At 36.4% G+C, this 16069-nt stretch overlaps 1 protein-coding gene across 1 annotated transcript in view; it reads left to right on the forward strand.

Annotated features, from left to right (window-relative positions):
- Positions 1-1368: 1368 nt before the first annotated feature.
- Positions 1369-16069, forward strand: part of pb (proboscipedia) — a 52053-nt gene continuing 37352 nt past the window's right edge. Inside the window, exons 1-3 of the mRNA XM_066392622.1 lie at positions 1369-1644; positions 4509-4731; positions 4987-5173. Coding sequence (XP_066248719.1) covers positions 1640-1644; positions 4509-4731; positions 4987-5173 — 415 coding nt within the window. The 5' untranslated portion in view covers positions 1369-1639. The remainder of the gene's footprint in view (positions 1645-4508; positions 4732-4986; positions 5174-16069) is intronic.

The raw sequence follows: 16069 nt of genomic DNA on the forward strand, positions 1-16069 counted from the left end.
TTGAGTTTGAGGAGTTTTTCCTTGATTGGGAAACCAATGAATGGCATGCAACATTAAGGTGCATAAACGACACAGAGTGACACAGAGTAGATACACTCTTGTGTACTGAAACTGCAAAAAAATGTAGGTAAAAAAACTGTTTTTTTATGATAAAAAATTATATGAAAATGATGAAATATTAGACGAAAACTGAAACTTCAATATGGATTGGAGTTAAATTGCAGTTGCAGCGAGTGAAAATTTAAAAAAATTGGGATTTTTAACATTACGAACATCAGACTTTAAAAGAGCACGTCATAAAATTTCTATTGAAAAATTCATGACTTCTTTAAAGAACGATATACAGAACTGACTTAAGTAGATCTGAAAAAAGCAAAAAAAAATCACACCAACACCAAAATTTAAAAATTGATTGGATTGGCTTAGGACCGTATCCAGAAGGGATTGGGAAAAATCGGAAATCGAATGAAAGTTTCCTCGTGTTACATTTGAAAAATTCATAAAATCCCTAAAGGATGAGACTCTCCACCGATTTATTGATCTAGAAAACATAACAATTTTTAAATTTACTCAGTGGCTTTTCCTGGTGCGCGTTTCACTCTTCTTACATCGGGTTGCTCGTTCATAAAATACCATGTGCTAGAAGTGTCATACGTCCGTTATATAATAACGGACGATTCGTTATTGCAAGCTGTCTGTTTTGTCCGGTCTGTTAAATTATTGTTGTCCGTTATTCATATAAACTTTTGTCAGTTTATCGACCTCAAATTTAACGAGTGGCTCATTAAACTTGTTAACAAAACATGGCAATCCTTACATGTAAGAAGCAATTGCTCCGCGACGCTCATCCAAAGGCGTCGCGTAGCGTCGCTTGACATACTACTCAATTAGCAGCCGCTATCGCAGTACTTTCTTTCCATTTTCTAGTGGCAATAAAATTTTGTTTCTAGGTCATCTCTGCCCGGCTCTTAAAGAAACTCTGTTTTTCAGAATCTGTCCCCAACCGTTTTTTATGTGAATTCCGCAAAGAGAATGAGACCAGCTCATATAAAGGTTAAATGGCACTCATGATGGTCGCAAAGCTTGCGTGATCAACTAGCACGTCCGTGTTTAAAGTAATAAGAATATCAAAGGCATATCGGCGGCGTGTTCATGTGAAATCCGCTGTTTTTTTCATAATTTTTACCTGTATAATTGTAGTGGAACCCGACACGACAGGCGTGAGCCCGCCCCAACTTCCCTATGCTCCGCCTCTTCGGCCCAGGTTCGTTGCCGCAATTGGTGGGGCCCTGGGACACGTGACCCTCTGTCAGCCTCCACAGGGAGAATGAAACAAAAACAAGGCGCGCTTACTGTATCCACGGACGCAAAGCCCAACAATCGTTTTCTATTTCCAAGCGCGGGAACGAGCAGCGAAATCTGCCCGACAACTGCAAGGATACGCGACAAAAGAAAAAGGTTTCGCGAAACGCACTCAGAAAGGGTTTTTCCAGACTTGCGACGGGCTATCAACAATGTTAATGTGCGGCAAGTGACGCGGTGATGACGCGTTGTGGTGATATCGCGGACGAACTGTGATGGTGGTAGTAGTAAGTAAGGTGCGGTGGAGGCAGATAAGGAGTTCTCAGGACGGTGGTCGATGAGGTAAATATGAAAAATTAAACCAAAAATCTTTAAACAAGAAATAAATATACATTTAAAGTACCTAGAGATAGCTTGACAGTGCGAAATTCCTGATTAAACCGTGGAACTCGTCACATGGGACAAATATCACTTAGAAGGCGTATTCAGGGTCCATTGATGCACAGCAGCACTGCAGCGGTTGCACTTCGCTGTAACGCGGACTTATAGCTTAAATTTTCAATCTTCAGTTTCAGGAGATCAAGTTGACAGCTACCTGTCAAATCAAATTGTCAGACAGAAAGCGCTCAGTGAATTCGAGCTTCAGTTGCTGTAGCGCTTGACCGCTGATTAGTTATCACCAACTAGTGAAATTACCCTAAACTGATGTTCATAAGAGCACTGCTGAGAAGCTGTGAGTGTTCTCGATAATTGAGGCACCAAAATGAACTTATCAAAGAAATTAAGAGTTTTCCTGGTAGTCTATCAAGCCCAGAATGTCGATATGGTCTTACATGCCCATGTGCGCGGTTTTTGAGATACTGATCCACTCATTCTTACATTTATATACTTTCGACAGTTTTTGAGGTATTTACTTCAAATCTTGACATGACGATATTCCTTTAGATATAGATTGATTTTCACATTTATGGGGATAGACACCCTTTTGCCCTCCCCTCAACTCTTTTTATGAGGCGTCACTGTCTTCAGCCTCAGTAAAATCATTGGTGTAGCCAACTTCTGAGAGTTCTTATATTCTTAAAAAGATCTTCAGAAACTTTAAGGATTTGAATTGACGTGCTGGCCTTATTCTCGCGAATGCAAGGGAGTCCATCCCTGATACTTTGGCAAGCATTATTAGGAACTTAACGAACATTAAAGCAGCATTGGACCTTACAATTCTTAGTAATTTATTAGGGGTCTTCTGCCTTTCAATTCTTAGTAAAATCAGTGGTGTAGTTAAATGATTTTTAATGGTTGAACAATCACATTGAATTTGCATATTAAGAGAATAATAACTTGATTCTTTCGAGAATATGACTGCAAATTAATAAAGGTAGAATACATTCTGCTTCATGCACCATACACAAATCAGGCAGGTAACTCATCTTCAAAGGTTCTTAAGAGTTTTTATGTCTCAATTCATAGTAGTTTCTAGCATAACAGTAATTGGTAAAATTATGCAAATTTCAGGAAAGTTAAAATATTATAGTATTGAACTGTGCAATTCATGCTATTGTAGAATCAGTGGCGTAGCCTATCCTTAGTGATTCTTATACATTTCTTAAAATTAAGTGTCCATTCACTATGGTGAAATATGCTTTCGCTCTTTGAGAAATACAATTTCCCATGATCTTTTTAGACATATAGCTTCAATCTCATTAATCTTGTCTATTCTTTATAACCATAATTTATTTTTGATATTCATAATCTACTAAATTTATGAGTTTTTTGAACTGTAATTCCAATAATCATTCTGATTGATTTCCGAAGTTAGAGTCTGTTTGTCGCCGGAAGTCAACACTATCTGTCTTTACTTATACCAGAATCCACTGATCTGCTAAATGCCCACGTGCTGTGTTTTAGGCTCAAAATAACTCTAAAAACTTAACCTACACGCATCTGCGTTTCGTTTAAAGTTTCCTGCTATCCTTTTTAGATTTCTTGCAGCTTTAGAAAGATTATAACAAATTAAATTGAAAGAACATTGGTTGAATACTATCTGAGAATTGCTTACATGATTTCAGGCTAAAGTTGGCATATATAGCGAAAAAAAAAATTTTAAATAGCATTTTGATGCTCTATTCTTCAAAATATGATCAATACATATTTCCATAATAATATCGTATTTTTGGCAACGTTATGCATTAAAACAAATAATCACCGAAACAGCCGTGCATTGATAGATGTCAGGAAAAGGTAATTTATCTTTGTCGTCTCAGTTAATTAGACACATTTTACTGTTTTAAAGGGTATCTAATATTGGTCGTGAGAATAAGATATTTGAGACATTCGGGAATGTCGACGTGTAAAATGCGATTTAGCGGATGTTCCAGCTATTAGACACTTATTTTAACATTATGTGCAAATGTAGGAACTGTCAAAGTGCATTGTTTCAAATTGTTATTCGCGTCAAATTCCTTCTAAGTCTTCTGAAAAGTTTAGCCTGAAATGATGTGTCACAATCGAAGTATCTAAGTAAATCCCTAGAAGAGCGATGAAAATATTTTTCGCTAACCATGTTACGCTAAGAATTGGTCAAATTCTGTATACGCATCTCATGACAAAACGAAACGAGACTTTTTTTTATTCTAGATTCCAAATCATCACCCATAAGCCTAAAAAGTTCTCTATAAATCTTGAAAATTTCATGATTATTAATCAACTTAAAGTACTGGAGCAGGATGAAGTTTAAGAGTACAACCTTGGGTGATAGACACGAATTGTAAAACTTAAAAACTTGACTTCTTACTAAAACAACTTAGGCCTCACTGAAAAACCTAAAGATTTCCCTATATACTATGAAAATTTCATTACTATTGAGCGAGTTGGACGGCCATGGCAGCATCGGATTTAATATTGCAAATTTCAGCTCAAAACATAAGTCTAAGAGGCTACAATAACAAAAATCCAGTTTCATGTTTCCTTTCTTTAGCAAAAATTACTTAAACCTCACTCGAAAGCTTAAAATGTCAACTGTGAATCCTGAAAATTTCGTGGAAATGTAAAAATTACAACTTTCGGATCGATGAAGGATGCGAGTTTTCAAAAAAAATCACGATTTCCCTCTAGAACTTCAACAGTTAGTTTTGCAATGCGGTTTTTAATACTGTTTTTTGATTTATACGAATTTTTCCACGAGAACCTCACTTAAACCCTCTTTCCAGATTGAATCACGAACCGGGCCTAATTTCACTAATGCCTACAGTGGGGCAGCTCGAAGACGACGTCGACTTTGTGCCGGTCAAGACGCGCTCGAATACTCCCGACGGGGCCCCCGGGGGGCCCTACTGGATGCCCCCCGGTGGCTCCAACGTGGGGGGTGGCCCTCGACACCCCATGGATGGGTGCGAGACCGGGTTCATCAACAGCCAACCCTCAATGGCCGAAGTAAGTATATCGAAGCTTTGTTTGCTTCCAAATCCCTCAGATTTGAGCGACATCCAAAAAATATTGTAGTATTATTGCCAAATGTCTTGATTGATTCAAGGGTCAGGAACACGCCATTATATGGACGTGATGACATCCATGGTGATGACATGCATGCGGAATATAATTGATGATCTTCGAAAAATTTCCCAAGCGACAACTTACAAATCTCTACTGGATGTGACACAAAAAAATAAATAACATTTTTGTCCTCAGTTTATGACGGCCCTGCCCCACCTATCTGCAGAGATGCCGCCCCATGGCACACCAATGAGTCCTCAGCATACCCCTCCGGGGGGATATTCCATGGAAGTGCCTCATGGTTTAGGCTCCCCAGGGGTGAATGTTCCGGAGTACCCTTGGATGAAAGAGAAAAAGACCACAAGGAAAAACAGTCAGCAAGGTACTTTTCAGCATATCTAAATCGGAGCACATTCGTTCGCCACTCTCCGAAGACGCAAACATCATTTCATTCATTCATTGTTACTTTCAGGCCAAAATCTGCTAATTAGCATCATTGTTAAATCTCTGGCTAATTATTTCTCATTCATATGAGATAAGCACGGTTCGGTTTTGCCTTGTTGTTCGAATGTTATTCATTCAAGTATTCTGCAATAGCCTTAGCGGCCATTTATGTAACCGGTTGAATTATTCTGCAAATCATGCCAGGGAATTGCCTCATGTACGGTAAGGTAAAGCAGACTTTGGAAAAAGTTCTATAACGATTTACAAGGAAATTATCGAGATATAATGCGGATTTTTCTGGGCGAAGCAGAGTGAAATGCAGTTCGGTTCTATTTAATGTTATAGGGAGGTTTCGTTTTTGAGAATCAATTGTGTTGTTCCTTCTACGGGCCACCCGGTATATCACAGCACATTTTCTATGAGTGACAAGAAAATTCTGTTAATGCGCTTGCCTACAGCTATTTCTTAGCTGGCTCGAAGAATGCCTTCTAATTGATATAAAAACAAGTTTGAAAGTACAATTTAACATGATTATGTGAAAAAATATGGGCTGGAATATTTCTTCGAAAAGTATAGAGTGCGGCCTCGATATCTGCTGCCTCCAGTTGGCAGATCATGTCGAAAGACATTAAAGTAATATGGCCCTGGATCATGCAAGCTGCGGTGGGCGGAGACGAACCTGCACGCTACAATTTCATTCTATTCATGTTTTGTGCCCATTTTTTATTTTCCGTAGTAAACAATGCCAGAACCTTTGATGTCAACGATTACTTTAAAATCGTCTCGGTCTGATTCTTCGGATGAGCCTAAGTCAACCAACGTTTTATTCCAAACTCTCCGACAACAAAATATACAAATGGACCTGTGGATTCCTGTTATTAATTCACGACAGCGGACCATTATGGCGGTTGTTAATTGAATGATATCGCCCCCTGCAGCGCCATTTTGTATCATTAGCACGGCTTTATGACAGCTTCTATTAAGTCGCATCCGACTAATTCTGAGCGAGGCCCGTTTTACAGCTTTTACAACGCTTTTTACCGATTTGCTCTCGAATCCCTAATCGTAACTGTTTGCTCGATTTGCCGAATAATTATTACGGATTTGCGGATGGTTTTATGTAGGGAATAAACTACTTCACTCACCTACAAGGTACCACCAAAGCGTCAGCCTGTCTTAGAACCGAAGAGCCCCCGAAGTGCAATAGAATCACCCTCAGTTGCATGGAATTGCATCGCTAATTTCAATTCCACCTAATTTTCGATTGGAAGTTGTGCAGTTTTTGCCGTCTTCTCAAAGGTTTCAGTCTCATTTTGGCTGAATAACTTCCCACTCATAAGCGACAGTCACTGTAAATTTATATAGTCAGATTCTCACGTTTTCACCATTGAGCATTCCCCAACACTCGCGCCAAAAGAGTCCTGATCGTGTCTTCTTCCAAATTCTTTCTCCTAATTCTCAAATTTGAGAAAATGTGCTAAAACGGGATGCCAGTCCAGAAGAAGGTACTAATTGATCATGCCCTTCTCTAATAATCTAATGAACCGGCCTTAGAACTGTTGCGAAATAACGCCGAAAGTCATCAAATGGCATTGAAATGATGGCCGGAAATTCCAGAAATCGGTCTTTATTCTGATATTCTGAAGTCTTTGAAAACGAGATAAGGGGACTTAAGCATAATAAGTATGGCGGAATAATTCGTTAAATAATTTTTCGACTGCTTAGAATGGTGAACCAGAAAGTGTTTCTGTCTTTTCCTCTCGGAAACTTTACCGAATGGTCACTAAAGTAAAGAAATGTTGTTTACGTGTTGTTACGAAATCCAAGTTAACGTGGCAACCGCGCCATCCCCTCTCAGCAATATTTCGATTACGTTTCTTTTTATGTATGATGGCATACACCCTTTTTTAGGTACTTACCTAGTACTACTTGTGCCACAAGCAGTTAGTTGCTCGCTTTATGTCGTTACTGCTTGTATTTCTCAACATTACTTTTTATCACGTATACACCAACCGACCTTAATTATACTTACAAAAGTTTTCTTACCGGAAACGGTGACTGCGCACTCAGGGTTTAAACGTCATCATTATCCCCTCCATAGTAGTCTTGGCGGCCATTTTGTAAAATCCAAGATTCCCCGATTTCCGGAAATGCAACACCTTTGTTGTCTTTTAAGCCGGAATCGCATCAATTCGGCTCTAGGAGAAGGATCGCGCCACTTTGGCAATTCTATCCGAATTCACACAATGTTTGAATCTTTAGCCGGATAAACATTTTCGGCCCTTCAACCTGAATTATCACATTTCATGGCCAGTTCATTCCGGATCAATACAGTTTAATTAAGTTTTATTAATCTTCGTTTAGTCAACAATATACCAAACACCGATCGGGTTTACGCATATTACACTTTGAGGTATTATTTTTGCGCACGGAGCCATGGGAGTTCTAACCCTTAATACCTCTCTTTGACCCTATTTGCCCCAATTCTTCTCAAATTTAAGTTCAACTGGACCAGAGAGTTTCCTGAGGGGTTTGGAACCCCTACTTTTATATCTTTTAATTATTCAGAAATTGTCATGATGTTTTCGCAGGTTTTGGAGACTGTGACAGATTTGTCACTGATTAACACTGATTAACAAGGGTTTTCGTCGAAGTCCTAGTAAAATGGCGTCCTCAGTTTTAACTACAATTCCGCCCCTACTTTCGTGCGCGGCGTTATTTCCAAATAAAATGAAAAGAAAAAATAAACAATCCGCCCCAAACGCATAGAACATACAGGGTGACAGTTTGAAAACTTGCATTCGATGTATCTAGGAAGCAAAGGAAGATATCAAAAATTCCTCGAACCAATTTCTGTAATATCGAGGGGAAATCAAAATTATGAATAAATCAATCCGTTTTTCCTTACCCCCTCATCCCTAACCACCCCAACTGAATAACCTTAAATGGTAACCCCCTACTTGTGATACCTTTCGTTAAAGCTCTCAAAAAATTCTTTCCGATGGTACCCCACGAAGCTACATTTGATCAAGTACTTTTCGGTTGATCGAGGAAATTTAATTAGAATGTATGTGCTGCCTGAGTCAACAGGGCAACTTCAGGAAAGAATAATTTAAGGATCCCGAGCTATTTCCAGAAAAATATTTGCAAATGTACATCAAGCCTTTCAAGATAGGCCCTATTATTGTTTCCAAAATAATGGAAATTGTTTTCAGCATTCGTTGAATTAATAATAAATAAATTAAACGGTAATACAATACATTTTAATTAGATTTTCCTTAATCTACTAAAAACCACTTTATCAAATATTGCTTTGTAATATATCGTTGAAAAGCGTTTTTTGAAAGCTTTTAAAATAAGGTATCACAAGTAGTGGATTGCCATTTAATATTATTTAAATGTGGTGGTGGAGGATGAAGGGGTAAGTTAGATTTGATTGGTCAATACACTTTGATATATTATATTATATATATATAGGGTGGTCATTTAGTGCGGTCCCGGAAGATTACGGCTAAACAATTTAATATTTTGAATTTATTTTTTTTGCGTTGTATATAACTCGATTATGGGTACATTCTAAAATTATTTTCGTTTTATACAGGGTGTTCTAAATAAGTGAAAAATATCAAAGTTATGTTTTTTTAAATAGAACACCCAATATATTAATATCGTTTTAGATTTCTTGAGAAAAATAAATGTAAGTTTCATTAAGGTTTACTTGTCCTAAATTTTAAGGATTTCGAAATAATTAAGTTTTTTAAAAAAATCATGCAATTTTAAAAACTTTGTGTTGAAGCAATTTATTTTTATTTAATATAAAAGAATTTCTTTTAATAAACACTTAATTACAAACAATTTTCAATATATCCTCCATTCTGATCAATGCAAGCTTGAAGTCGAGTAACATTTCCACGACAAACGTTTTCCAGAATATCCTTATTTGCTCTAATAGAGTCAAAAACATAGCGGATTCTGATTTTCATATTGTCTCTTGTTGTTGGAGGTGTACTATAAACAATATTTTTGACATAACCCCACAAAAAAAAATCTAGTGGGGTAAGATCGGGCGACCTGGGGGGCCAGGATGCAGCTCCTCCTCGACCAATCCATTTATTTGGATACTGTTGATTTAGGAAAGTCCTCACAATACCACTATAATGAGAAGGAGCTCCATCATGTTGGAACCATATGGAACGAATAATGTTTAAAGGTATGGTTTCCAACAAATCTGGCATTTCATGTTCTAAAAAATGTCTATACATCATTCCCGTCAGATTTTCATTAAAAAAATGTGGTCCAATTAAATGTGTTCCAAGTATTCCCGCCCATACATTGAGGGACCAACGATGCTGATTGTCTAATGATCTTATTAGGTGAGGATTTACATTATCATAGTAATGAAAATTGTGACGATTGATAATACCATTTTTGTGAAATGTAGCCTCATCGGTGAACAAAACCGTCTTGAAAAAATTGTTATTTTGATTGTATTTGTTCACACCCCATTCAGCAAATTCTCTGCGTTTTGCAAAATCTCTTGCATCGAGTTCTTGATGCAATTGGTAGTGATAAGGATGAAATTAATTTTTTTTCAAAATATTGTGAACTGATGTTTTGGATATTCCAAATTTCTTGCTAATTTTTCTTTGGCTGGCGTTGGGGTCTTCAATCACATGTGCGAGAACTTGAAAGTTATTTTCTTCATTATTTACGGTTTTGTTTCGTTCATTTTTTTTTATAGGCGAGAGAGCCAGTTTCATTGAATCTTTGATATAATTTCAAAAATGATTTTTGAGTTGGGTGTCGTCGATCAGGAAATCGTTCAGCATAGAGTCTTGAGGCAAGCAAAGGATTTTCCTCTGCTCTACCCAAAGTACAAATTATATCTACCATTTCGTTCATAGGAAAATTCATTTTAATGTTATACTAAAATTTGAAAAAAATTTAGCAAAGCTATAATTAAAGTTAAAATACACACCTGTAAATAAAAATAATCATTAATCAAGTTTTGACATCGACTTAGATAAAGGAAATTGTAAATATGTTGCCATTTTGGAGGTAACCATAGCAACTGATATAAAAAGTAATAAAATTTGCTACTTTTTCTTAAATCTTATTTTTCGAAGAAAACCTGTACATTTAGGTATAGGAAGGTGTAACAATTTTTGATTAGTCATATGTTTATCTCTTATTTCAAGTAATAAAATATGGGATGTTCTATTTAAATTAAGCAAGTTATTTCCTTTCAAAGAGAATGAAATTTTCATGTTATTTTTTGAACGCACTGTATGAGATATTTCAATTTTCATAATTCTGGCATAAAATACGTCTCGTATCTAAGGTTTGGTATGAATTTTGATTTACTCCAGTTTAAACTTGCTTCAAAACAAAGTTTTTAAAATTGCATGATTTTTTTAAAAAAACTTAATTATTTCGAAATCCTTAAGATTTAGGACAAGTAAACCTTAATGAAACTTACATTTATTTTTGTCAAGAAATCTAAAACGATATTAATATATGGGGTGTTCTATTTAAAAAAAACATAACTTTGATATTTTTCACTTATTTAGAACACCCTGTATAAAACGAAAACAATTTTGGAATGTACCCATAATCGAGTTCTATACAACGCAAAAAAAAGAAATTCAAAATATTAAATTGTTTAGCCGTAATCTTCCGAGACCGCACTAAATGACCACCCTGTATATATATAGTATATTACTTTGATTTTGATTACTTTGATGACCCCGGTGGTACTATAAAAACTAGTTCTAGGAGTTTTTGATGTCTTCTTTTGTTCCCCAAATATAACCATTGTAAATTTTCAAATTGTTACCCTGTATATACAGTACCTAGCAAAAGTAAAGCAACTTTTGTTATATGCTTTAAATTAATCTTTAAAATACTGTATAAAACAAATCAACACAGATAGTTTCTGCTGGCTAAAGGTGGAGTAAAAACACACAATATTCACTTTGTTATCTTTTTCTATTTTTTTTTGCAGTGAGCAAAAATGAAGCAACAAATCCGAAATTCCCTTTAAACCTTTAGATGCAAAAGTGACCAGTTGATTTTTCAGTACCATTGCGAAAACTAAATATTGTGACAATGCCCAAAGGTGTTACTTTGTCTTTAAAAATAAAACAATTAATAGTATCCAAGTTCCAGGCCGGTATTACACAAAAGGCCATTGCCGATGAGTTAAACTTAAATCGGTCAGTCGTATCTAAAACTCTTAAGTTGAATCATCTACAAAAATCTCTATAAAATCCACCAAAAACTGGAAGACCAAAAAAAACAACACCCAAGTCTGATAAGAAAATTATAAATTATGTAAAGCAAAATCCATTTCTTACCGCAGTACGTATTAAATTCGAACTAGATGATATTGATGTTAGTATTCACACAATTCGAAGACGTCTGAAGGAGAGTGACCTTCCGGCAAGAAAGCCTTCTAAAAAACCCTTTATTTCAAAGAAAAATCGGACCGCCCGACTTCAATTTGCGCACGACCATTTAAACTGGCCCCAATCAAAGTGGAATACCGTATTATTTTCCGATAAAAGTAAATTTAACTTATGTTCTTCGGATGGTATTTTATGGGTGAGACGTCCTATTAATAAACGTTTCCATCCGAAGTATACTTTGGGCACAATTAAGTACGGCGGAGGGAATGTTCAAGTACGGGGATGTTTTTCTGGTTGGGAAATGGGACCTATTATCAAAATTGACGGAATCATGGATCGATACAAATACTTGGAGATTTTAGCTAACACTATGCTGCCATGTGTAGAAGACAACATGCCTTTACGTTGGCGTTTCCAACATGACAATGATCTGAAACACATGACCAAAATTGTCAAAAAGGTTTTTGGAGGTGAAGGAGTTACAGTCATGAAGTGGCCGGCACAGAGTCCCGATTTAAATCCCATAGAAAACCTATGGGGTTTAATTAATCAAAAAATGCGCTCTCAACATCCCAAAAAATTAAAAAACAGTGCTGAACTCTTTGAAGCCATTACAATAGCTGTGCACAAGGAAGCTATTGAGAAACTTATTGGTTTTATGAGAATAAGATGTTTAGAGGTTATCAAAAATAAATGCTGAGCTACTAAATATTGACTTGTTTTATCATTAATAATTTTTGTTCACAATGTTTCTTTACTTTTACTCGTCGTTTTTTAAATATCACTCAGTATAATGTTATTGCGAGCAAGAAAAATTCTTTTGCTTTACTTTTAAGTTACATTTATCTAGTACTCATGTAAAAAAATAAATTATGTTTTTATTTTTAATAGTCATTTAAAATATTGCAAAAACTTACATGTTTCTCCACTTTTGCTCGGTACTGTACGCGTATTTATGGGGCTCTTCGACACAGCTCTGACTGAGAATGAGATGTGGACGCATTGGATCATCCTGTCCGACATGTTGCTAAACAAATGTAACAAATTGGTCCGAAATAATGAAAATGGGATCCAGAACAAGTGGTTAACCGAATTTGCCTGTCCACTTAGTACAGACTGAGAGCAACTGCGTGAGTTATTACTCTCCCTCGTTTTGGGGTGAGCCACTGACGGGAGCTACTCCATCTTTCTTCCTGTTAAGCACGTCATTAATGTCTGACGTCTTGATAACATTCTTACGATTCTATTTCGCTCTATTCGCTACCTCTCGTTTGATTTGCGATTTGTCTCGTAAACGACTCTGGGAATTCGAGCAGTCGGCGTAGGAGTGTCATGGATGTCCTCCTTCCCATGGTTATTAAAATTTCTTCTATATATAAACATAGCTGAATTAAATATAACTTACCCTTAACGGTATTATTGATGTGGGTAGAAGTCAATAACGTCGAGTCTTGAATTATTTAATAATAGATAGTGAATATTGAGGCAGCATAGGCGACATCGCGTGTACGAAACTTGAAATAACGAATATGTTTTGAAATATTTAAGCTTAATGTTTGTATCGTCCGAAAAACATTATTATGAGTAGCTCATTCCGGTCGGTTTTCCGGGGGAGGAAGCTCGCAATGGAAGTTCCCGAGCTTCCTCATTGATTGGAGCGCGTCCTGCTGAGCTGGGAGATCTTTCGTGAATGAATTTTAACGTCAAACGGTCACGAATAAACCACCTTGAATTAAACTCAAAGAAAACAGTGGTAAATACACAACAATGGACAAACACAAAAATCAGATTCCCTCGTATTACATCAACGGCAGGACTATACAAAATAAGTCATCAATCACATTGTCAGTCGTAGGGTTCAGCAAAGCATTCTCGAGAAAAATTACGTCTTCAAAGATGCGGCAGAGGGTCCGTCACACTGAAATATTAAAACTGATTAATTTCACGTCGAAGGGTATAAAAGAATTAAAAAGTCGATTTTCAGAAAAGAGTTTCAGCTTCGTGCCTGCCGTCGAACCAAAGTTGCATTCGGCATCGGTATGTTGCGAAAGGCAAAATAAGCGTAAAACCTCCCCATCAGCTAAAACCGGAATCAGATGATAATATTTAATATCGGCGGATGAGAGATGTGCTAAAACGGGGGGTGGATAAACATTATTAATAGTTGGTGTCTGATGGAGATGTGCAAGTCATTCTACGTCAGTTCGTGTCGTTGTTTTCCCCCTGATCGATACCCCAAGCAGACATTTTCATGTCATCTTTAAACCATAAACCAAAATCTTGTTTCGGTTCACGACGGCTCGCGAATATCAATATTAAACTTTGAATTTCGGTGCCTCAGGGAAAGCTCTTCCTGAAATTTTGAAATTGTGATGAGGACTGTAATTGATGGATAACAAACAGCTTTTAAAGAAAATGTCTCTCGGTAGTGTTTTGCGTATATCGCAGCTCTACAAATTTCAAGTTTTTGATGATGTTGAAGTTATATTGCACTAACGTATGACGAAATACGGTCAGAGAAGTTACGTGGAAACTGATTAGGGGTGGGCCTATGACGTGGTAGGGACGAAATTCGACAAAAAAACTCCTTTCAGCTGTACGGTTCCACATCAACTGAAAGATTATACAGGGTCGCCTATGGGAGTTGACACAATCGGTATGTGGAAAATTACAAGTTTAATGAATGTCTGAAGTTAGTATTTTTGTTTTGCAGAAAAAACCCGACATCGTAAAAATATTTTCGACTTGATATAACCTCCGGTTAAACCAGAAATTGACCCATGCTTCATTTTTTTAAATGGAACATGGCAGTTTTTTTTAATTGAAAATGGGGTTTTTGTCGCAAATAAACATAAGTTTCATAATAAAATATAATATCGGTTCTCAACTGTTTTTTTTCAATTTATTTTGATTTTTCCGACTCTTGTAGAGCTTTACTGAAACTCAATTATGTACAAAATCGTCTAACATATATTGGTGAAATAAGTTTTAAATTTGGTTTTGTAATGTGTGTGAATTTAAATTTGAAAAATTAACAATTTTTTTTAAAACCATTAAAGAATTTTTAAAAATATTTGAAAACGTTTCTGAAAAGGATTATTGAAATTTAGAATTTTTAAATTCAAAAAAGCCATTTTTTTCAAAAGGCGCCTTGCACCTATTTTTGCACCCAGAAATTAGTAGAAAAAAAATGAACAAATACCACATACATCATAAGCATCAAAAATCAATACTTTTTGAGTAAATCGAAAAAAACTATAAACCACTTTATGCTGCGTAGGTAATTGATACATCAGTGCAACTTTACACGATCAAGTTGCTCAATGTTCATTTTACTTTCTTAAATGCCAAGTTTTTCAAACAAAAATACAAACTTCAAAAACACATTAAACTTGTAATTTTCCATATACAGATTGTGTCAGCTTCCAAAGGCGAACCCTGTACAGGGCCAGTATAGTCTTATAGAGGGGGCGAAATTGGGCGACGGCAGGCCAGGAAAAGCGGCGGACTTTCTTGGTTGGCAATTTTCCTTGGAAGTAGGGAGGCGGTGATTAAAAATTTTGCCTAGGACGCTAGACTTGCTAAGGCCGGTCCTGTACAGAGCGTCCCAAAAACATTAGTATAGACATTCAAAATTTGCCTGATAAGTCACCCTGTTCGTTTGGGTATTCCTATAGCTGCTGAGCACTAGAAAGCTGTCGCATTGATAATGTTCAAAATCGCATCACCAATGTGATTTTGCAGGGCAAGGTATCATCTAATTTCATATCCAAAAATCCTGCAAAATATCTTATGAAAAAATGTTTTTCTGCAGATCGGCGTTCATAGGCGTCATCTAAGTATTTTCTATTTGTCCTAAATATTCGTTTTCTTGTTGTTATCTATAAGGTCGCTTTTAGAAAACCATTCATTAGCCATAACCATATCGGCCTCCCGGCAAAGCTCATTGTCGTCCGTCCTCGACTAGTGTCATCAACATAGTTAGTAATACTATATGGTTTATTGAGGCGTGTTAAATTTGAAATATCACAAATGTGAATTAAGAAAAGTAATGGACCAAGTCTGCCACCTTGGATAAGTCCATTGCTGAATGCAAACGTTCTTGACATACTTCTGTTATGACTTTTACCAATGTATACATAATATATTTTATCCTCTTACGTGGCTGTTTAGGAGAATTGCCCTTTAGATCAACTTTCACTCTTGTACTTCTCGTTTTTTTTTTATTAGAATTCTGTGACTTAAGCTGTCAAAAGCCTTGGGAAGGTCTAGAAATATGCCTATGGGTATTTTTTATGTGGGCACATGGGTACGCTGTTTGCACTGTATTCACATAACCATGTTGATTATCACCAAATAGGCTGTTTACCTTTAAATGATCAATTCTTCTGACACTTATGACTTTCTCAAACCCTTTTGAAAACGAA

Source organism: Euwallacea similis, chromosome 8, assembly GCF_039881205.1.
Source record: "Euwallacea similis isolate ESF13 chromosome 8, ESF131.1, whole genome shotgun sequence".
Lineage (NCBI taxonomy): Eukaryota > Metazoa > Arthropoda > Insecta > Coleoptera > Curculionidae > Euwallacea > Euwallacea similis.